Source organism: Manacus candei, unplaced genomic scaffold (assembly GCF_025592945.1).
Source record: "Manacus candei isolate 608988 ecotype Guabito, Panama unplaced genomic scaffold, ASM2559294v1 h1tg000008l, whole genome shotgun sequence".
In the NCBI taxonomy this organism is placed as follows: domain Eukaryota; kingdom Metazoa; phylum Chordata; class Aves; order Passeriformes; family Pipridae; genus Manacus; species Manacus candei.
Genome location: NW_026138056.1, coordinates 23,482,116 through 23,505,961, shown reverse-complemented (window position 1 = coordinate 23,505,961; position 23,846 = coordinate 23,482,116). Strand labels below are relative to the sequence as shown.

The 23,846-nt window shown below is 42.7% G+C and overlaps 2 protein-coding genes across 4 annotated transcripts in view; both read right to left on the bottom strand.

Annotated features, from left to right (window-relative positions):
- ADHFE1 (alcohol dehydrogenase iron containing 1) overlaps positions 1–16,729 on the bottom strand; it is a 28,653-nt gene extending 11,924 nt beyond the window's left edge. For all 3 annotated transcript variants that reach the window (XM_051771126.1, XM_051771112.1, XM_051771121.1), the window contains exons 1-13: positions 16,536–16,729; positions 16,232–16,269; positions 13,959–14,002; positions 13,711–13,764; positions 12,360–12,514; positions 11,996–12,192; positions 11,518–11,595; positions 10,263–10,368; positions 8,900–9,052; positions 7,678–7,776; positions 6,665–6,743; positions 6,449–6,545; positions 3,182–3,339 (exon numbers count right to left, since the gene is read on the bottom strand). In XM_051771126.1, the coding sequence (XP_051627086.1) occupies positions 3,182–3,339; positions 6,449–6,545; positions 6,665–6,743; positions 7,678–7,776; positions 8,900–9,052; positions 10,263–10,368; positions 11,518–11,595; positions 11,996–12,192; positions 12,360–12,514; positions 13,711–13,764; positions 13,959–14,002; positions 16,232–16,269; positions 16,536–16,720 (1,443 nt within the window). In that variant the 5' untranslated portion in view covers positions 16,721–16,729. The remainder of the gene's footprint in view (positions 1–3,181; positions 3,340–6,448; positions 6,546–6,664; positions 6,744–7,677; positions 7,777–8,899; positions 9,053–10,262; positions 10,369–11,517; positions 11,596–11,995; positions 12,193–12,359; positions 12,515–13,710; positions 13,765–13,958; positions 14,003–16,231; positions 16,270–16,535) is intronic.
- Positions 16,730–19,287: 2,558 nt separating this feature from the next.
- Positions 19,288–20,560, bottom strand: RRS1 (ribosome biogenesis regulator 1 homolog). The gene has a single exon (XM_051771220.1). It carries the CDS (start codon positions 20,505–20,507, stop codon positions 19,416–19,418), a length of 1,092 nt encoding a protein of 363 aa, XP_051627180.1. The 5' UTR covers positions 20,508–20,560; the 3' UTR covers positions 19,288–19,415.
- Positions 20,561–23,846: the final 3,286 nt, after the last annotated feature.

Genomic DNA, 23,846 nt, shown 5'->3' with positions numbered 1-23,846 from the left:
GACACGGTAAGATATAGTATGAAACTTCTCAATAAACAGCCTGACACCTTGTAATCAGAACACAAAGTAGTTGTGGTTGACCTTCATTTGGGTAGTGATTCAACAGAATTTGTAGGTGCTGAAGTACCACTGACAGAGATGAAACCCAGGTATTTGCTTCACTGCTCTGCTGGACAAAATAACCACAAAGGCAGGGGTGGAAATTCAGAAAAGCCCCGTGCTACTGAGGATGAGGAGCTGTATTAGTGTAGGTGTTCGGGTACTGCAGAAACACTCAGCTGAAAGGGCCTAATGCTAACGTACTCATACTGGTTATGATTAGCACTTCTGTTTCCAGCAACCAATGATTTTAACATTTACTGAAATACTGGAAAGAGTTAGAAATGTCTTCAAAGACAGAAGCCAGTATCTTTAGATGAATGTGGTATATTTTGGCAAGAGGAAATTTCTACAGCTACAACCTGTTTCAACAACTCCCTTGTGGAAGATGCTGTCCCCAGCTTAAAATCTCTTTCCCCTTTTTCACATGTGAGACAGTGGATGTCATTTGCTAAGGTCCTGGCTTCATGCACCAAGTGGGATGCTGGGGAAGGGGCTCCTCCAGCTCCCTGCCTGGGTGGGAGGCTGAGCTGAGCTGCCAATCTGGGTGGAGCACACACCCCTGCCCAGGGTGATGCCGCAGTGCAATGCTGCAGCCGCTCCACTTCCCCCTCAGCCCGCAGGGATGCGATTTGTGGGCAGGCTGGATGTGGTTACACAGCAAGAGTACCACCACACTGCAAACTTAATGTGAAATACTGGTCTAGCATGGTGAGGAAGCCAGCTGTGAAGCATTCACAGTTCATAATCATGGTTAGCATGGCTTGTGATGAGTGTGAAAAGTGCAGTTTCGCGTGCATTATTTTACCTACAGGAGAAGCTTTGCTGGTGCATAAGTAGCAATCAAATGGTACCTCTTTCCCCATCCCTGACCAGTGTTGCTAGACACACAGATCCAGCCGGAGAGAAGCTTAAGATTCTTCTATGCAGTTTTGAAACCAAATGGAAAATTCAAATAGTACTACGGCAAAAGTGTGTTGGTTTTTTTCACACTCATAATATGCAAAATATAACAACTCAGTGCTCAAATATTCATAAATTCATCAGGCTTACAGTAGGACACTGTGGGCCAAAGTACAGTTTTGCAGCTCTGTGCACCGAAATGGCCAGAGTTATCTGTAAAGCCACACCAGGAGACAGGAGACAATCAGCCTGACAGAACGTAGCATTTCCCAGCTATGTTGACAGAAGGCTGCAAACGGATGCTCTTCCTTTATGCCTCGACACAGAGGCACCAGCACTACTTCTGCACAAGCTTGCTGATATTTGCTGGTGCTCAGACAGCAAGGCCCTGGCTCCCTTAATCTGACTCAGTGCATTCTGGTTTAGTGCCAAAACTGAGTAGCTCAAGGCTCATCACTGGTTCAGCCCCATTGTAGCTGTCTCTGGGATGTCTGCAGGGGTGGTTGGGCCAGAGAACAGCTTTTCCACTCTCTCATTTTCTCTCATCCTCTCCTCTGAAACACCACCACAGGGCCAGCCACCTTAGACATCAAGAGAGCATCTTCTGCTAGAATCACTGCTCTCTGCAAATAGGATCAATTTCAATAGACTCACTTAGGAAGGAAAATAAATTCTGTTTTAACTTCAAGCACAGGTGTTTGCCCCAACAGAGTTCCCACATAAATTCTGACAGTCAGATTAGTTTTGTTTTCCTGCAGCCTGCACTTCGCAACATGGAATAAACTTTGCATATTTTTTAGTGCTATAACAACTGCATCACACTGCTTTGCTGACATGAGTGGGTCAGTGCTGTATTCCAAAGCAAACCTACTGCAAGATGAAAACAAAAAAAAAATATACCAAAGATTAAACTGTATGGACTAACTCTGTGGCTAATACATTTTCATCATGTAACATCTTATATACAAAAATACAGAAACTCTCAGGTCAACTCATTTTACACAGTACAATCATCAATGCCATGAGACCACAGTAAATGAATGAAAAGTCAATTTGAGCTAAGCTCACAATCAAACAAAAAAACCCTTCAACATCTTTTGGAGAAGAAAACCTTCTCCCTCCCCCAGCTATACAAAACTAGTCTTCAACGAGATGTTTTGCTTATGATGACCTAAACATAATTGTTTTAAAGAAACATATTTATCTAAACAAACCCCCCAAAGCCCCGTAACAACTAACATGCATAACCTATTTGATGGGTGCTCAGAGACCTCAGTTTTCTCCCTGGCTTTGACACCACTCTGTGTGTGTGATCCTACATAGTTGCACCTTTGTGTCATTTTCTCAGGTATAAACAGGAATATTAATATTTACTGTTAATATAACTGCTCTAAGTTGCTCTGAGATTTATGATTGAGAAGAACTAGACATAGTAAGAGGTCTGCTGTAAAAAACGAATAACCTTTTGGCCTAAAAAATTTTCACTTTCTCCATAATGTTTATTTCCCTTGCAACTTGGTGGAAATAAATGCTAACTGGACAGAAGAGTTCATAGCACATGAATCAAACTCTCTTTTTACAAGGAAGACACTGGATTTTGCTTTTAGAGTGGTGTGCTGCTGTTTGCAATGTCCTTGTGGGCCCTGAAACAATAACGAATATCACAAGTTTAATCTATATCATCCCAGGGGACCTTATTTCAAATTCTGATGGGGGTCAATGGAGCAAAAAAGCCATCTGGGAAGAAAAATGCAACTTCTCAATATGGAAAGTTTAATGTAAAGTAAGCTCGGTCATTCTTACCAGATAATGCTTGGTATTAAGGCTTTATCCATAGCCCATCTGCATACATAATTAACAGAGATAGTTAGGAAAAAGCAGTATCTTCTACAAAGATCAAAGGTCTATGAAAAAATCCTCTTTTTCAAAAACGTGACATTTAAAAAAAACCCCGAACATTTACCCATTACAGAGTACAGCATTCACTCAATCCCACTGAAAAGAAAAACCTAAACTGTGGAATGAAACAAAGCACAGTCGAATATCTGTAATTTTCTCCATGTTAATTGTTTTCATGCAGGAATAGAAATAACATTTGCTTGAAAAGAAGCAATTCTGGTTTTCCCAGAATCTGTTCTATTTTATTTGACAAGAAAAACTGTTTTGTTTTCTGTCTTACCTGAGGCAGAGTGCCTTTGACTAATGCAGGGATGTCTGCTTTGGAATAACCAATTGCAGCTAAGCCATCATCAACATTCAGATCAAATAGGAATTTCCGGAGTGTGTCTGCCAAAATAAACCCCGCATCTTTGATTCTGGCAGTGCGGATGTCAGCTCCTAAAATAAGACATAATGCCTTGACTGTAGGGTGGAGAGAGCGGAGGAAGCCTGTTCTGGACTTAATTTAATCATAATATCAGCTGAATACATATCCATACACAACAGTCGCTGCCGTAAAAGCAACACGAAGTAAAAAGAGGAATCAGCCTTCATTTTACAGTTGGAATAGTTTGTGAAAGGTGAAATAAAACAAGATCAGAAGCAGGTAAATGCTGCCAAAAAGACTAACTGCCACATGAGGTTAACTTCCTTTTCCTCTGTGCTTACAGGGAGAAGCACTTTTCAGACTGACTAACTGCTGGGAGGAAAGAAGCTAACGCATGAACGTCAGTGGTATTTATTTTTATGGACAGTGTGCCAAATGCTAACTTCATTTTAATGCCTTGAGTTTGCTGACATCTAGAGGGCTCTTCTGTTCAATTACAGATTCACATACAGGACTAGAGCATGCAGGCTGAAAAAGGCAGGAGATGGCAGGGAAGTGTTCAGGGGGCTGAGTAAATCCTAAATTTAATTTGAGTATGTGCAGACTTGTGTAGGATGATGCAGAACTGAAGGGGAGGAACTGATATCTTTGAAACAACTATGGAACAGTAATGAAAACATCGATATAAAAAGAAAGATTATTAATATTTCTTACAGAATAGCTTGCTTCCCCTTTTTCGATGAATGGTCAGGACTTACTTAAAAGTAATAATAAAAGCATGTCCAGACAAAAGACACAGGTTCCTCCACATGATTTGTTTTTCAAACTAACCCAAGCTAAACTGCTTCTCTGTGTAACCTCAATGATGTTACACCAGAACTATGTTAGGTCCAAGTGCCATACTGAGAGATGAGTAAGAGCACTAAATAGCTACAGGGAAAACACTTCCTGTGGTCCTCATGCAGTTCAGTGGAACATTCAAAGGGAGTTAAAGTGAACAGAAGACCTACAAGCTCATTTGAACAGCTCAGATATTTGGGTAGTAGGACTGTCAGTGCTATAGCAGATAATGTCTGGGAGAAATTGATAAATAAGATATGACAGAGTCTTGTACCAAGTCTTGTGCTATTTAGGATTATGGCATGAAGTCTGAGTTTATCCTGGGTTTTGCTATGGAGGAGTAACTGAGACATAAATAAATAATAAATAAATAAATACACTATCTTCAGATAGTACAGAAAAAAGGCAAAAGGAGGAGGATAAAACATGACAGTAAATGTGACTGGCAGTTTTAAAATATTGCTATAGTTCTAGTACTTTCTTTTTGCTCAACCTAAAGGATACATCAGTCTTTGATTGCACTTAAGAAAATTTCTGACCACACGCACACCTATTTCAACTATTTAAGAATCCACCCAGGGAGGTATTAAGATTTTTCTGGATCTACCCAAATTCACAGCTGTACCTACACATAACATAACTATTTAGTAATCTGCTTCATGTCATAAAATACCTTCTTAGTCACTGCATTTGGCAACATGACAGATTTGAATCGGCTACTGTAGTCAGTTAGGCTCTGGACTGGAATCAGAAGTAAACACCCCAGATGGGAAGTAATAAATTCAATTCCCTGTGACACGTTTTCGGCAGAGTCCCTTTACAGCAAGGCACACAATGACATAGTTAAAATTTCTACTGACAAAATTAACAGAGCTTCTAGAGACAGAATTTATAGCAGCAGTTAATACCACAAAATGTAAAGGAACTGCTTTTCAGCCACTTGTTTTAAAATCAAGAGCCAGAGTTCAAATTCTCTGATATTCTGTGGTGACTAGTTATCCAAAAACATTTTCTTTGTCTAATTTTAGCTCTGTGATATTGCTGTAGGAACACAGACATTTAGTAGTTTAGCATATGATTCCAAATAGGTTTGTGTTCTGGTTTGACCACAGGCAGGACTGCATATTTTAGAGGAAGCCTGAAGAGCCTCACAGACAGCGCTTATGAAACAAATGGAATTTTCCCCGAATGTAGTTTTTCTGACCATGTTATTTTACGACCTCTTGAAAATACTGTGATATTTTCACTGTCTATATAAGTCCCATTCTTTCTTGGGGATGTTTTCAGATTACTTATACAAGCAAGTCATAGATATGGCTGGATTGCTGTGACTTGCATACAGAAGGCTGACCATACAAGGGACTGAACACAAATTTTCCAAATACAAGGACAGCTGGCCTAACCACTTTACTCTCTGCACTGCTGCCTGTTTGACTGTGAGTGCTCCTTAGCCAGCATGGGTATTAGCAGCAGTTTAGTTACAACACAGAGCCTAGTGCAGACAAACACCTGATCTTAGACATAAATAAATTAGCTCAGTGCAGAGCCAGGCTGTCACAGCTAGACTGCTAACAGCTCTGAGATTACATCACTGGAAGCTGGTTTATTACACACAGTCATGCTGGGGGTGCAATTAAGAGGTATCCTTTCTCTAGGACACCTTTTTGTGATGGGTTGCACTGATAACAAAGCGCTGTATAAACAGGTAAACTTTAAATGAGCTGTCAGCCTGCAGCATTTACTTTTATTCTGCTAAGAAGCAGAAAAGGTCATTTTGCTTGTTAATTCACTTCTTAGCCATCACATTTGACATCAGCCACTGAGAAATTCCAACACCTACAAACAAGCTTAGGCGTACATTAGAAAGACCCAAACCCACAGTTGTGTGCCACGAAAAAAGAGCAGGAGTGATTTGAAACACCACCCTGTTCTAATTCATTGTCAAAGCAGGGAATTTGTTAGGCAAAATTCTTTCTTTTAGCAAATGCACCTGAGCACTTGTTCATTTTATGGTAACTACTCTCCATAAAGCACCAAGAGATATGCCAATTGCAGCCACTTTCCTTTGATTTTAGCTGTCCAGTTTTCTAGCCAAGAAGATGATTTCTCCAGCTTGCTCCTCTAACCACATCATTCAATATCAAAATTTAGTGTTATTCGAGCTAACTTTGCATTACACATAACTCCAGAATCCTGATTTTTAAATTTAATGCCCTCACAACAACAAACAACAATTGCTTGCACACATTTTTTTTTTCCTCTCAAAAAAATTTTTGGAAATTGGAATTTTTGGAAAGAATTCCATTTGTGCATATAAGCTGTATCCATAGAGATTCCTACCTAGAATCTCTGCAGCCTCCAAGTGCCGCTCAGGATGTATCTGGGCTGTGAAAGCGAACACTGCTGGGGATGTCAGCACTACAGAAAGGCCATGTGGCTGGGAAAAAAAAAAAAAGGACATGTACTTTTAACTTCAGTATGCTTTAAGGCTCATTAATGACACATAACAGACAACTGAAACGTACAATACAAAACCAAAGATAAACCAAGTTTTACCACTAAAGAGTGATCCACATTATAATCCTTTGGTTTATAAGTTTTCACCAAACCAGAAATAGGGTAAGACATTCCATGGCTGGAACAGAGAGCAGAGAGCAAGTGGTTAGGGCAGCACTCCTGGTATTTGGAAAATTTGCTTTCAGTCCCTTGTGTGGTCAGTTTTCGGTATGCAAGTCTTTTCAGTACAGATATTCAAAAGGTATTGACATACAGCTATGGTGTGGATATCAGGTACAGACAAACCTCATCCCTCTGCACCTCAGGGACATAGCTGTAAAAAACAGTACCTCCTTACTTTGTGAGTGTGAAGTTATATTACTCCATTGACTGGACTAAAAGATGTTCGGTTCCTGAAATAATACAGATGTGCCAAAAATACCATAATCTGCATCCCTACATGATGACACTGCCTAAGAAAAATAAACGTTAATTTTAAGGTATAATTAAAAGAGTAGACTTGCTCAAAGAAAAGGAATGAAAGGAACATCTTTGAAAAGAATGACCGCTAAAAACTTCACACAATTCAATCTCTGAGATTTTCATCCAAATGAAACTATATTGCCTTACAATAATAATTACAGCTCATTTCAGCCTGCTGATTGCCTACCCTACAGACAAACTCACAGACAATTGCATCAGTTCAGAAAAAGCACAAGATTACATCATTCTGTCTCACTGCAGAAAAGCTGGCATGAAATCTAACATTTTAGATGTCATTGACTTTTTTTTTTACTGTGGTCTTTACTATCAAGGAAGGTAAAGAAGGCCATGTTTTGTAATTTTTACACAATTGGATTTGAGTATCACAAGCTAGAATACACAATCCTCATACGCATAAATGCCAAAAGCCCATCAATTTCTCACAACACACAGCTCCCTCAGCATCCACAGGCCAGGCTACAATCCCTTAATATACATTCAACAACAAAGGCAGTGACATCTTTGACAATCTGAAACAAACACTAGTTAGAAGCTGACCTCATATGGGGTTACTGTTTGTCTGTACTCACCAGAGATGGACACCAGCATTGCCAAAGCCAATACCAGCAAAAGCACTTGCCAGATGCATGTTGGCTCTTGCTTCACGGTCTTCAGGGTTTCTGATGGCTCTGTGCACCAGTAAATTCACAAATTACTTGGTGATTTGGGAGGGAGAAGGGGGAGAGGGCTTCTTTATGGACAGATAGACAAAACCCTCTAAGATAAGCTGAGATAAAATGCTGGAAACAGGATCAAGTCACTGCAGTAAGAGAACAATCCTGCTTCTGGATCACTAAGTAGATCACACTGATTCAGTGAAGGGCAAGCCTCTTTTCACTTTTCCAAAAACTGAGTAAATAGAGTGAATTTAACCAGATTAACCTCAGTGGTGATTTAAACAACTCTACTTTGGAGCTCTGGCCATTCTATGTACAGCTCAAGGATCACTCCACTCATTAGGTGGTGGTCTAGACCCCATCACCTGTTGGGGGAAAAAGACAGGGTTCCTTGCCTTTCTATGCCTCAGGCTCCTTGTGTACTTTGACAACAAGGAGAAAAAGTCTCGTGAATAGATTCTACATGAACAAGAAAAACTATTTTGACTAGCTAGGTACTGTAAAAAGTCTTTTACAACAAAACTCCACAATGATCTTTAATAGAAGGGCACATGGTATACAAAAGCTGTATACCGGCTAAAAGTTTATTGGTAGGAATCAAAGTCAGCTTCCAACTAAGCCAATCCTTATTCTGAATTGAAGGTCTTCTAAGTATGAGCAGGTTTTCAAAAAATGCATAATTTTGCACATTCGTAAGTGTATGTGGCTACCTTCTCGATGGATGTGTAAGTATCTTAATTTACTCTGATGGTCACAGAAGTTACATCAGCAGTATTTTGTTCAGTTTGTTACATATTCCCGTTATACTGTTATAAAAAGTTGATTCTGGGAAAAATATGTAAATGATGCTCCCATATTAACTGAGGAGCTTGAAATACCTTTAACAGGACTTCTAAAATAGATTCACAGAGGCATTAAAAAGCTACCTCCTCAAGAAACCTATTAACCCCAATTTTACTTTCAATTTTATTTGAAAAAAATTTTTCCTTTATTTAAGAAAAACCCAGGGTAGAACATGAAAGTTTAACGTTGCAGCTTGCCTTAACTTAGCCTAAAATTCAAGCTCTTCTAAGCATCCCTTTCAGGGCACTGAAGACAGAACATACTGCGAGGCAGATGGCTGTTAAATTATTACCTTTTCAAATATTTAGCCACAATACGCAGAGCATGAAGAGCCCAGACATCACTGACAGGGTTGCTGCCTTGGTAAGCTGGTCTGTTGATTGGGTTTGAAGGGCAGGGACTGCGCATGTTGTAGGGAAGAGCAGTGTATGATTCGAGAGCATGGCTAACAGAAAGATTAAAATATTAATTATTAACTCCATGTTACTGCCCTGCTGTCCTTTGAATGCAGGTTCTTATTTATTTCTGGTGTTTAACAGTTGCCAAAACCAAAAATACAATCTCATAGACAACTGGGAGAATGCCGGGCAGGCGCCTCCAGAGTGCTTCACTCTCCAACAAACACACAGATGGCAAAATCCAAACACAGTTATTATCTATCAGCTCACACCATGCTTAAAGCTAGGTTGGATGCATTGGCACCTTGGTGTGTAATGCTTTTCACTGAAGAACACTGTACATGTGCAATGGGTGCATTTCCTTTCTGTGGGACAGGAGCTATAAGAAGCTTTAGCACAGGAAGCATCGCTAAGGTACCTTTCTTTTAGAAGTATCAACCTTTAAAAAATTAGGGGTATGATATTTAAGCTGAGTGGAACTGCCAGCAGTTTCATCTCTGAGATTCTCATGAATCTGACCACATAAAGAAGGGGCATTGGGTACTTGGCTACATTCAGATGTTTAAAACTACAGATGTTTAAAACCATTTTCATTGGTGAACAAATGTCTTGGTTCCATTACAGATATTGCAGTCCAGGGTACTTCACCAAGCTTGACAAATCACTGTTTTGTTACAGCTCTATTGCTTTAATATACACAGAACCCAGAAGCAAAGTAAGCTCTGGTTCTCCAAATAGAAATGTCAGTGCATTTTGTGAAATTAAAAGCTGTAGGTTTAAGATGAAGAAAATTTTGTGCCAAGTGAAAAGCAAATTAAAGAGAGGTTCCAAAGATGGTCATAACTGGGTGAAGACCTGCCAGCATCTCACAAGCCTTTACAAACTTTTATTGACACATCATGGCTTTTGTTAGAAAATCCTTGTTCTCTGTTCCCTGCCATGTTTGTGAGACATAATAAATGCTGTCACAATTCTGATTAATCATCTCTATGATCTCTTAAAAAAGGACACCTGGACCCTCTTCTCTGACAACCACCATCCTGGAAGCAAATTTCTGCAAATGATTTGGTTCCATACATTCTGAGGGAGGCAGTGAAACTAAGAGGAAAGGATAACAGAGCTCACCTTAACAAGAAGAGTAAAAGGAGAAAACAGATCATCCTTTTCTGCTCCCAAAATATATTTTTTTCTACAATCATCATAGTAAAAATACAAATATGTAATAAGTTCAGGTAGCAGCCTACACAGAAAACTCACCAAAGCACATCAAAGCCACTGTTGGCCACTATTCGTTCAGGCATAGACAGTGTGTGCAAAGGATCAATGATGCCTAAGGTTGGCTTAATGGCTCTTGAAGCAATACCTGCAATATGTAAAGTGAGGAAAATGGGTTAAAGATTTTTTGCAACAAAATAGGACAAGCTTAATGTTCAAAACATCAAAATAGGGAGGGGAACTTATTTGAAACTATGAACGTAAAAGTGAAGAGAGAGAAGGGAGAGCAAGGAGTATCTATAAATGTAGATCCTAGGTATCTTACTGATGATGAAGTCCCTGTAACAGGCTTATATGATTTGAGACTTTTGCCTGAAGTGGCAATAGCATTCTCTCTCTGCTTGCAACACTCCCTGAGCAGCCTATACTTGCAAAATGTCTGCACGGCATCTGCAGTATTCTTAAATTTGTATCTCCTGTGAACAGTCAGAGGGCAAAACTGGTTTGGGCCTCCAATCGATCGCTATTGCCAATTGCTGTCTTCAGCATCTGTAATAACCATGCCCTCATGTTTTGGTTATGGAGGCACAGATGTAGCTTTGAGGGAGAGACAGACAGACAGAGGCTGATTGACTACGTATAGACTAGAAAACTCTTGAGCTATTATCAGAACACCTCAGCACACCCATTTGGGTCCCAAGCACTGCACATGTTTAGAAGTAAAACCTCAAAACAGCTATGAAGCTCGAGATGACATTTTAGCCTTAATCTTTATTTGCCAGGGATGAAAAGGCCAAGGGAAGACTCTCCCTCACTTGCACAGCATCCCAGGCCTGAGGTTTCAAAAGTCAGGAAAAGGAACATTTGGTTGCAATTACACAACAAAGAAACAGAAGTCTTAAAAGCAGAAAGAAAAACACGGAGGAAATAAGGAACAGTTGGTTGACCCTGAATATAAGTAGAAATTTCCTTTGCAATTAACATTTTCTGCCATTTAAGGACTTGAAAGATTTTAGTTTCCTGTTTTGCCTTCAAACTATAATCCAATGTATTACATAGGCATTTCATTATGTTAATACGCCGTGAATTTAATTCAAGGAGGAAACCATTAAGCTCTTCAAATTTGCCTGTGGCAGTTGACTCAAACAAAATGACACCTGAAATGAAACGCGGTATCCCTTTCTTTCACAGCAGGGAAATAACAAAGACATTGGAAAAGCAGTTGTCTTGCATAGCATACAAAAAACCCCACAAAACAAACAAACGAAAACCCCCAAACAAAACAGCAAAACCTCACCGGTTTTAACTTTTAGTTCTTTGAAGTCAAAAATGGCAACACCAGTGGTTTCACTTCCAGTGCCAGATGTTGTAGGAACTTAAAAGGAAGAATGGGGATAACAACAAATAATATATAATATTGCAAAATAAGTAAATAAAACCACAATAGTAACACCACCAAAAACACAGGAACCAGGAAATCTTGGAGGAATCCCTGATCCAAAGCCAACAGGTCAAAGAGAAACTGTTACTTTGATCTCTTTTCTCAGTAAAAGCAGTCTAACTGAGCTAAACAAGACAAACTAATTACAAAAGCTCTGATTTTTACACTGAAGTAAATAGTAAAATTGCTGCTGAATACAACTAGAGGAGAAGTAAGCCCAGAGGAAGCTGAAACAGTCATGGTAAACTGATTGTAATAGAAATATCACAGAGAGTGTAGAATAACTCCCCTTCCCCCAAGCCCTCACTCTCCACATACATCCCCCCTGCTTTACCTGCAATCAGTGGCTTGAGGGGAACAGTGACAGGCTTCCCTTTCCCAATAGGAGCATTGACATAATCCAAGAATTCTGATGCAGGGCTGGCTGCGTACAGGTTGGCAGCTTTACAGGTGTCTATCACAGACCCACCTCCAACAGCAACATAGGCATCAAACTCTCCCTTTCTGGCAAATCTAATGGCGTCCAGGAAACTTGGAAAACAAGAAAGGATTTCCAATTAGTCATGATTAAGCCAGCACACAGGGAAACTAATGATTAAGACCAGTATGCAGGTCATAAGGTGTTTAAACAGCCACAGGGAATGCTGGAAAGGCCTAGGCACTACTTGGAGAAGTGCACTATCAGAAGTGAGTAGTACCTTTGGTCTGTTGGCTCCACCCGGACATTATCATATATCTGAAAGTTTATACCATATTTTGCCAAGGAATTCAATACTGCATTTACAGGAGGGAGTTTGGAGAGGTTTTTATCTGTCATCAAACAAACTCTTCTAGCACCAAGATTCTGCAGGTCCTACAATAACAATGACATTAAAACCCAAATGACTAGTAAAAATCATACACTGAACAATTTAAAAACTGATCCAAATCAACAGATCAATTAATAATTAAAAAAATCCCAACCTCAAAATAGTTGGTTATTGTAAAATTTTTAAAACCATATCAGCCAAAGAAAAAGAGCATTAACCACACACATATAGGATGCAGAAAGCAGCATAAAATTTAAAGCTGCCAAACCGATATAGCTCAAGTCTTAGGACAGAAGAAAACTAAAGTTGTTGAACCACATGGTTAAGACTAGACTAAAACGTAAATATTTTTTAAAAAATATTTTTTCCTACACAATTCCTGTGACAATAAAAAGGTTTTTTCACAGGTTGTCTCCCCTAGATTCCTACCAAAGCACAGGATCAAAATCTTGCAAATATAATACTAAATATTAATCTACTGATTAAAAATCAAAATAAGGTGGCAAAAGAGAGAAAAATACATCTTAATCTCTGCTAAATTAATTGTCACAAGAGCTACATGATACATGCAATTCTAAATAATTCCAATACTGTTTAAAGACAGAGGTTCTGTCTAATTTCATTTACTGACTGTTATCTTGCTTTACAAATTTGCAAATAAAAAAGAGAATTGTTAATGCCAGAAATGCCAAGAAAGGAGGAAAAAATGATAAATGAAAAAAGCCAATGATAGCGGCAAACTGGAACAACGTATTCAGGTGAATCATCTCACATTGCTGAAACAAAAATTCTTCATTTTCACAGTGCAAACTCAGAGCTGAATGAGTATCTAGCTAATTTAATGGAAAGTCTCTGATTCATTTTAAGGAGCAGTAGAAGAGACAAAAGTGATCTTGAGAAAATCCTGGTGAGTCACCAGGATTCAAAATTTTCTGAATTAAATTCCCTGTCAGCGAAAAGTGTTGTTGCATAATCCTAGCAAATCATTAATTATCTAACTATCCCCTAAGCTGCATTTCATGTTCTCAGTTATACCACAGCAACATTGATGCTTCTGTTCTGTACCCAATAGTATTTTCCAGCCTTTTTACACTGGTATATATGACAACATATACTGCAAATTGGTGGAGATTCAGACATGCCATAAATAAATTTTCCTTCATAAAACGGATTGATAGCACCATCAGCCCTTTAGAAAGTAACTTTTCACCAGAGATGGACTTACACCATAGCAGCTTACCATGCCAATCTCTTTTGTAACTCCTTCTCCATATCGGATGTTTGAAATGGCCATCTAAAAAAAAAAAAGAACAAACCAAAACCAAACAACCATTTTTTCCTGGAAAAATGGATAAATGGCATCTACTACCACACAGACAAAGTGAAATATAAATATTTAATAATGCAACTATTTGTTGAATGCCATGTTTAGCAATTAGTGTCTTGTATACTACTTTTAAATCAAATACATTTGATTATTAAACCTACCTCAAATGCATAGTCTGTATTTCCCAGGGTAGGCCGCTCAGGGACTGGAATGGCAATGAAACAGTAAAATTAGGGAACAAAAAGTTATTGCAATCTGTTTCTCTACACTAGAGTTGACAGACTTCCTTGCTTTTAGAATCACTAATATATTTGCACAGGTCGTCTCAGCTTGTCTGGATAACAGTTACCCATTTCATCCCTTAATGGTTGTGAGATTATCTAAGTACTTGATTTGATTCATATAGTTCAACAAAACAAGTATTTTTTTCCCCTTCTTTCAAGAATTATTTCCTATAAAAACCGAACAAGTTAGCAGGAAGTTTGTATGAGAATGTTTGCAGTCTGCAAAGACCAGAAAAGCACATGATAAGTGGAATTGAGTGCTGGTACAAGCTGATAGGTGCTAGAAATGTGTAGGGGCTACATGATAACCTTCAGAACAACTTTTAAGACAAATCCATGAGACATCCTCCATGTACACCTGAATAGAGGAAATCTTTTGTATGTGTGGGAGCAATACTAACAGGTGTTTACACTTCTCTTTACTTCTGCCTAGTCCTGAACTAGCAGGTGAAACTGAATTGCTTGCCAGAAAACTAAGAAACTGCATGCATTTCTAATAATAAATAAGAATCGGTGTGTTACTATCAACCTTACTTAGAAGAAAAGATATTTAGAAGGACAGTCCTTCAGTCACAGCCTCTCTCAGTCGTGTTGTTCTTGCATGAATCATCACAAAACTCAATTTCTGGCATATCCTGATTTTGCCACAGAGTGAAACAAACTACATCAACTGACACTGCCCATTCTTCTCCAAGAAAAGATCAGATGAGGCATTCTGCTCTTCCTGCTGAAGTCATGCCTTACATGTGCTATATTAATTGAAAATATGTAATTTGGGTTCAGATCCAATGAGTGAAGCCATGATAATGAGTCACAGACACTCTGGGGTGCACTGAAGCACTGACCCACAACAGTAACACATAGATGTATTAAAATCCTTTATGCATTTTCTATTGAAGCCCAGGCCAGCTGCTATCAGCTCTTTCATTGCCACCTCTTGCCAGGCTGGACATGTTTGACCTCTCCTGGAGCTTGAGTCTGCTGTACTTTCAGTCATTAATTTGACAGGCTAAGAATATGTCCAAACCATTTACCCTCTTGCTTTCTGATAGTATAATAGATGTCCTTTTGTTATATTCCTGAGCCAAACTTAACTTTCAGGAAATTTTACCTAGTTTGAAAATTGCACTATTTCCTTCAGCACTGCCAAGAAACATAAAGAACTTTTTTTTTTTCCTCTACAGTCACTGTTAAATCAATTCTGACTATTTAGAGACACTGAACTGATATCATCTTGCTACACTATAGACTCGATGTTTAAAACTTATGGAGAGTGTGCTTAACTAAGACTTCTGTTTAGGAGGAGCTTAATTTGAATTGACTGAGTAGATCATCATGCAGACAAGCAGAAGAATGAGATTCTGTTTCTCAGTTGTGCTATTGTCTTGCTGTATGATGGCCTCGGACAAAACAAGTATCTGAAGATAGATATGGCTTTTCCCTATGTGAAATGGCAATGGCAATTTTTTAAAAAGTGTCTTCAGCAATGCATGTGAAACCAAGCTGCTCAGAATTACCCATTACAGAAATTATGGCCAAAAAATACTAATTTTTAGTGGATCTAGAGACCAATCAGCTATCTGGACACTGACCCAAACAGTTATTCTCACAGCCTCCCTACGGTCTATGCACACAGAAACTCCTCCAGGGTGGCTTGGTTACTCAGCACAGGTTTCCTCCTCTGACTCCACAACCCTGGCCTGAGCTGCGTTCTTGGCACTGACTGTATAAAAAGCCTACGGAGATTTTATTCTCCACCTTTGTGAATAGCTACTTTTTATCCATAATGCTTCATGTTTCCTTTCTAATGTAACAGGTGTGTACCCAAAAGTAGATCTAAAGTGGAGATGGCTCAGGTGGTGACAGCAGTAGTAGCAGCCAGAGCAAATGTCTGATCACCTTGCCTCACGGGATGGGGAAGGAGGGGACAGGAGGCAGTGATTGCGGTTTATGTGGGAACAGTGAATCTCTCCAACAATAACCAGTATCCCTGTACAGCTGCAAAATACAGACTGCTTACCTTAACCTTTAAGCTGCTCTCCTTCTCACCTGTTACCTACACCTCTGCCTTGGTTACACTGATACATACGGTTCTGCAGGGCCACGGTCTCCTACAGGATTTTACTCTGGAGACACAAAGTAAGTCTTACCTTGGGAATAAGTGTGGCCATGGCTCGGGCACCGACATCTAGTTAAAATGTTTAAAAAAAAAAAAAAAAAAAGAAAAGTATGGTTAAAAGGGGAAACTAAAACAGACAAACGAATCTGTCCTTGCCTAAAAGTCTCCTGCAAGCACCCATTCCAAGGGCCTCCAGCGGTGTGCGGCGGGAGGGGGGACGGAGCGGCCGCTGCTTTTCACTCTCCACACGCGGCTCCCGCCCGGCCCCGGCCCCCGGCAGTGCCGGCCCCGGGGGAAAACCCTTGGCCCTCGGCGCCCCGTCCCGCCGCACTCACGCTGCCCGCTCCAGCTGCCGCAGCAGGCGAGCGACCCGCGCCCGCCCCGCCGCCATCGCGCACTTGCGGCCGGACGAGGATCGGGATGGGGACGGGGACGGGCCAGCGGCAGCGCCTCCTCCCGGCTCAGGCGCCGCTTCCCGGCCCCGCACCAGTCGCACGGGTGAAATAAGAACTGTCCGCATTCAGTCCCGCCCCAGTCAATGCCCCTGCGGTCAATGCAGGCACCGAACTGCAAAACCCAACCCGCGCCTGTTTCAAGGCAAGCAAAACCTCATTGCTAAAATACACAACACAGAGTGCCCATGAAGAGCTACTGAAGTACAGTTAGGGCTGAGCGCGGGTCATAGTAGTTGTCACGGAAAAATACTGAAAGTAGTAGTTCGATTGCAGAGTGAAAATAATAACAAAGCCACGGTCCTGAGCATAGGGCAATTTAAAATTAGCTTAAATACTTTTCAGACTTTTTTAATGGTGCCCAGTGACAGGATGAGGAGCAATGGCCATAAACTAAAACACAAGAAGTTCCACCACAGCACAAGGAAGAATTTCTTTCCATTGAGGGTGGCAGAGCACTGGAACAAGCTGCCCAGGGAGGTGGTGGAGTCTCCCTCTCTGGAGACATTCAAAACCCACCTGCATGTGTTCCTGTGTAACTTGCTGTAGGTGACCCTGCCTTGGCAGGAGTTGGACTAGATGATCTCCAGAGGTTCCCTCCAACCCTAAGAATTCCATGATTCTGTGAAATTACATGGTAAACAGTGCAGGATGGATCAAAACTGTGTAACCACATTCTTAAGGTTCTCTAAGCTGTGCTGCCTAGAAAAGTATGACAGAAAAGTATATCAGTATTAAGCAAAAGGTAATATTGGATTCTGACAAAGAAAGCATCATTTTTCTGTTGTAGCAGGTATTTTGCCTTTGCATACTGCTGCGTTTTATTTATTAGAGAGTTGCAAAAAAGGTTAATGCATCAAAAAAGGAATTTATTTGCAATACACTTCAAAGGCAGGTAGCTGGTGTTCTCTGGGTCTCCAGGAAAGAAAAAGTACTTCAGATATTGAAGATAGTGAAAATTTCCATTTTGTGGACATGCAGGTATCTGGTGTTTCTGCCCATGGCAGAGGGGTTGGAACTAGCTTTAAGGTCTCTTCTAACTCAAATGATTCTGTGATTCTATGAACGCATCAGCTGAGCTTAAAAAGGACAATTTTGCAAGGTGTTGAGTTCAGAAGAGTATATTAATGGCCTGACCAGGCAACCTACATGAAGCTGTGAAACCATCCATTTGTGAGAACCAGAAACTGTCAGCACCCCAGAGGCACCTGCACCTCTGCTCAGGTTACTTCATCACTGCTGGAAATGCACAAACCACCAAGGATTTTGGTGGAGAAAGTTTACCAATAACCTCATCATCAGCATAGAATACTTATGAGGTGTGTGTATGTGTTGTGAAAGACCCCATCTCTCTGGCTTAGCAGGTAAAAGACATGCCCTATGGCAATGCCTGGAAGTTCAAAGGTCTGGAACGTATCTCCAAACAACCTTTTCCACCTGTTCAAGAGTTTTTTACCCCTGCTTTGTCTTGATACTCACACTGAAGGCTTGATAACAGAGGGTTGTGTCCACAAGACCATTCCTGACACCAGCAAGACTGAAGCAGCCTGCAGCAGTGCATACTGCTCAGCACAGGGACAAGAAACATTTAAGAGGCAAACAACACATGGTTGAGTGCTACTCAGTCCATCAATGCCATCCAAGCCCCAAGGTGTACACACCCATTCTGCCCTTGGCAGCTGCCTTACACAGAGGTTTTGCTTTAGGATGCTTTTTGCTGAAGCTGCCATCCAAACTGAACTGCTACAGAATAAGACAAGATAATTGCTATAGTCACCCAGCTTTTTCAAAAACTCATTTGCAGTGAGGCATTATAATATCACTAACAATTCACAAACTTGAAAGTTTGAAAACCTAACTTAAGAGAGATTGCTGAAACTTGTTTTACTAACTTTCTTACCAGGAAACAGCATCTTTCCTGTAGTTAAGCCACACACTGGTGGCTTATTTTTTTTTTCTACACGTTACCTACAAAGTTCAAAAGAATAATGTGCAGAAGTCTGAGATCATTTCCACTATCAGCCCTCAAACTGCTTAGTGAAGAAAAACATTGTAAAACTATTTCTCTGAAATGATGGATTAGTACTACTGGGGGGAGAAATTGGGGTTTCAACTTGCTTTTCAATGTAAACATTTTTCTGTTCAATTCAGTGGCTGGTTTTGACTTCCTTTTCCCATCAACAGATTGCTTTAGAGAATCTGTATGATTTCTTAGGCTCTGCAATAAATCTTACAGTAAGTTTTCACCTCTTTGGTGAAAACTTGTACACTCAGCCTGCGTACAAGGGCTGAGCAGGAGAAGTTGACTTAACAGAGCAAGAGCTCCACCGTCAGGCCACTTGCCCAAAGCAGAAAACAGCAGCCACATCCTCTTAACTTTATCCGTGGCTGTTACTCCATCAAAACACAGGTCACAGCTGTGGTCCATCCCCAGTCCCAGCTACCCGAACACGGGACAGCTTTGCCCAGCCTTGGTCCTGCCTGGAGATGCTGAAGCAACACGTGACACATGTCAGTGTGAAACTCCCAGCCTAGGGGAAACCAGGGCTCCCAACTCCCTTGATACACCACCAATTTCCCTTGGAGGGAGAACACAGCCTTCCCTGACCGCCAGCTAAGATCCAAAAGCAGGACATTTTAGAAAGGCCAGAGCATATTTATTGACAAATATGTGTGTGAACGGAGCACGGGGCGGGAGGCTGCAAGTGACAGTCCCTTCCCATGCCTTAGAGGGCATCCCCAGCCCGTGCTGCACACTGTCCCTCACGCCTTCTTCCTCCGGCCGCCGCCTGTGCCACCGCCCGCGGGTTTCTGCTGCTGCTGCTGCCGCCGGGCTCCGCTCTTCTTGCCGCTGCGGCCCGGCCGCTGCTGCCGGCGGCCGCGCTTGCCCCGCTGTGACTGCTTCTTGCCCTTGTGGGCGGCGGCCGCCTCGGCCTCCTCTTGGCGCATCTGCTTGTTGACAGCGCGGGTGATGTCCAGGACCGGCTTCTTGCTGCCCATGTCCCGCAGCAGCTCCAGCTGCCGGCTGCGCTCGGCCGCCAGGTTGCCCAGGAGCGGCTCGAAGCGGCGCTTTCTGCCCCCGCTGCGGGAGGGCGGCTCCGCTGGCTCCTTCGGCAGCCGCGGCTGGAAGCGGCCGAGTGAGGCGGTGGAGACGCGGGCGACGCGGGCGACCCGGTGCAGCTCCTCGCGGTCCTGGTGGCCGGTGGGGTGCAGGGGCGCGGCGGGCACGGCGCTCCCGGCGCGGTGGGCCCGGGCCAGGTTGCGCAGCCGGTTCAGCTCGTTGCGCGCCACCCGCTCCCGCTTCTCCCGCCGCAGCCGCGCGAACTGGTCCTCCTCGGGGTCGGCGCCCGCCGGCACCTCCGCCAGCCAGGCGCGGGCCGGGTCTCCGCCCGCTCGCCGGTAGCCCCAGCGCCGCCGCCACTCCTTGGCCTGCTCGTCCCACACCAGCGAGGTTTTCTTGCGGCGGCGGATGCCCTTCAGCCGCGCGAACTGCTCCCAGCGCGTCGGCGGCCGCGGCCGCGGCGGCGGCTTCTCCCGCGGCAGGCGGAAGGTGGGCTCGGGCAGCCGCGCCACCAGCGGCCCCCCGGCACCGCCGGCGCGCTCGGCCGGCAGCTCCCAGAGCCGGGACACCAGCAGCTGCGTGTTGTCGCGGGCCAGCGCCCGCAGCAGCGCCTCCCGCCGCGGGCCGGCCCCGCGCAGCGCCGCCGCCGCTGGAGGGGGGTTGCGGTCCAGCGCCAGCAAGTTACCCAAGTCGAACTCCAGCTCCAGCTCCTTCTCCACCGTGATGCTCCGCCGCTTCTCCGCCTCCTGCTCCTCGGCGGTAGCCAGCACCGCCTCGACCCGCACGGCCGCCATGCCGGCGGCGGCACCACGTGCGAGCAGCCCCGGCGGTGCCCCGGGAGTGCGGGGAAGCTCCTCCGGGTCAGAGCGCCGGAACCGGCGTGCCGGAACAGCCCTGCCCGTGGGGGAGGGATCGGCGCAATGCTCGCCTGGAGATGTAGTCCTGAGGCGCGGGAGGCGCTGGGGTTGGCGGCTCCGCCTGAGGGAGCCGCCGGTCCCCACAGACCGTCCGGGGGTCTGCGCCCGCCGCTGCCGTGTCACGGCACCTTGGCGTCCCTGGCTTACGGGCAGGCGCTTCCTATCCCAGAGTCGACTAGGCTGGAAAAGACCCCTGAGATCATTGAGTCCAACCTATGGTCGAACAACACCACCATGCCACTAGACTATGGCACAAAGTGCCACGTCCAGTCTTTCCTTAAACACCTCCAGAAATGGTGACTCCACCACCTCCCTGGACATTTAATTCCAATGATTAATTGCCCTTTCTGTGAAGAAATTCCTCCTAATGTTGAACCAGAACCTCCCCTGGCACAGTTTAAGCCTCTATCCTCTTGTCCTGTCACTTGTGTGGTACTAGAGGCTAACCCCCACCTGGCTACAACCTCCTTTCATGTAGTTGTAGGGAGCGATAAGGTCACCCCTGAGCCTCCTCCAGGCTGACAACCCCAGCTCCCCCAGCTGCTCCTTGGAGAACTTACCTTCTAGACCCTTCACTGATGGTATCACCAACGATACTCATGAATCCCCAGTTACACCCAGGCTGGGGCTGTGTGGGGGCTGTGGTGGCCCCAAACCCATCTCTCGCTGCCACCGCGAGTGGTGCTGAGGTGGAAAATGTGTGGGAAGAGACTGCAGGTGAGGGGAGACAATGCCAAAAGCGTAGAGCTGGGACCATCAGAGAGCCAACAGGGCCCTGCAGCTTCCCCTACCTCTGCCTGCACTACAGGTGTGCCATGACATCCAAACACTGAACAGGACAGGGACTGCGACACAGGAACGTACTTTACCTGTGGTTTTTGTTTGTGTTTTTTTTTCTTTCTTTCTTCCCTTCTTTTGCATATGATTATGTCTGACACTCCTTGCTGTAAAGCAGTGCCTGTAACTGCTCCTTGCAGGACCAAAATTCTAGTATTTTGTTGCAGGATCCCAGAGACTGACACAGGGGTGTTCTCTCCCTGCAGAGAAGGGAGGGGAGGAATTTGGGAAGCAGTATCACCTGGCAGATGTCTCATCAGGCATAATTTTGAGTGAGGTGATCGGGTGATATGGTGTGCACCCAAAGGTCAGCTGGGTCAAAGATACCTCTGTGCTATTTTTAAACAAATGTGCTATGGAAGAATCCTTTTATAGCTATACAGTGGTTTGGCTTGTATGGCTATGACATTTTGAACTGATCTCTGGTGCCCGAAAAACAAGTTCATGGTAGCACTTAACTTCGTGGTAGCTGAGGGAAGTGACGAGAGTTTTTATACGAGGTACAGTTCTCTACTAAGTTATATCACATCTTTCCTTTACGTTAGTTTTGGAGTGATGGAAATGATTCTGAGTGTAATGCCACAGCAGTATTGTTGAAATGAAAAGAAAACGTAAGATGAAGACAAATAGCTGATTCTCAAATTCTAATGGCTAACCTATAAAATCTTACCCTTTTTACTCTATGATAATTTTCTTTTTTCCCCCAAGTCAGCAGTTTTGAGCATGATTTGTATACTATGGAGCAGCAGAGTCCCTATGTATTTAAATCCAAGCTGGATGGCACAGACTATTTTCTCATTTACCACAAGATGGCATTGGACAATATTTTCTTCCCTAATTTGGACAGCTCATACTTTCACCTGGAATTGCAGATAAAATTAATTTTAAAGGCAGTTCTTTGAAGAGATGCATAGGCACTATCTATATTCAGACATAAATTTAAACTTTTGAACTGCAAGGTCCACTATTTCAGCAGTCTGGTTAATACCTTTACGCTGATCCACGTACCCTCCTGTTTTATCCTTCTGCAGCTAACATCTTGGGTTCTTTTGGTCTATATTTATACAAAGCCCAGGATGCTTCGGGTAAATGCCTGGGACTGAGAGGACATAAATGGTAGTATCTATTGCACTTCCTAAGTTGCTTGAAGTGTTAATGATTATCACTGGAATAGCAGAAGGAGGGCATGCCAGGAATTGATCTTCTTGTTTTACCTGAAAACGTGTAGAAGAATCTCAGAAGGTAAAAGCTACTTTCTGGAAACTGCTCTGTAGAACTGAATTTCAGCCTTTTTGTGCCTTCCAGAAATCTGTGCCTCAGAGCCAGAACGTACTTTTGGCGTTTGCAGTTTGTGGTTTCATGGTGTGGTTGGGAAGGTGGTAGCTGGAAGAATATTTGAATGGATTTGTAAACCAAGATTTGTGAATAGTCATGGATATTTTGGGAAACTGTCCCATTCTGAGAAGGGACTTCTGAGATGCTCACTATAGTGATCATAGACACTCTTTGAGCTTGTACTCCCAGTTTGGAGCTGGGAATTACAAGCAGGCATACTGCTTATGTTAAGGGAATAGGTGTGTGTGTACTGCTGCAAATTTGGGCTTTTCAAAAGATGAAATGGTGATACCAGTGTTGAACTATAGATATTGCTTTTAGGAAATGAATGCTCTCATTATCTCGTGTTTGTTCCAGGTTATTTAATGGACTTTTTCAGAAAGTTTTAAAAGAGTAAAATTTTAGAAAAGTTTATGCATTTTGATCATCTCTGCTTTTGGGTTCCTGGGCTCCTTTTAGCATCTGAAATACTGCATTTCTCGAACTGCCTGTGAACTGGATTTGTAAGTGCTCAGCTGTAGGGCTTGAAAGCAGCTAACTGTGGGCACTTACAATCTATAGATAAATAAACAATTTCATCATTGCTTTCCCTTTCCATGAGGTTCTTTATCTCTTTAGTATGAACAATAGTAATACATGTCATGGTGTATGCATTTGTGTACATGCTTAATTCCTTAGTGTTTGCTTGTTTTCTTTACTGTGATGTCACCAGACAGAATCTGGATGCTTTTGCAAAGTGCAGGTTTTCTTTAGGATGAAGAAAGCTGTAGAATTTTAGTGTTTTTTGTTTGTTTGTTTGTTTTGGTTTTGTTTGTTTGTTTGTTTGTTTTTACCACATAAAAATTTTAACTGCATGAAAAACATAAGATGCCAGCATGTAATTTGAAGAAACACTTGCCCAAAAGATTAGTAGAAAACATAATGCAAGATATGTGTGATGCACCAAAAGAACTACAACATCAACGTGATATACTGTTGGGTTTGTTTTTCTTTTGGAAAAGAATAAAGAATTATGCTGCTTAAATTTATTTTTGTGGTTTCTGT

Coding starts and splice junctions, on each gene's coding strand:
- RRS1 (XM_051771220.1), bottom strand. CDS start 20,507: ATGGCGGCCGTGCGGGTCGAGGCGGTGCTGGCTACCGCCGAGGAGCAG.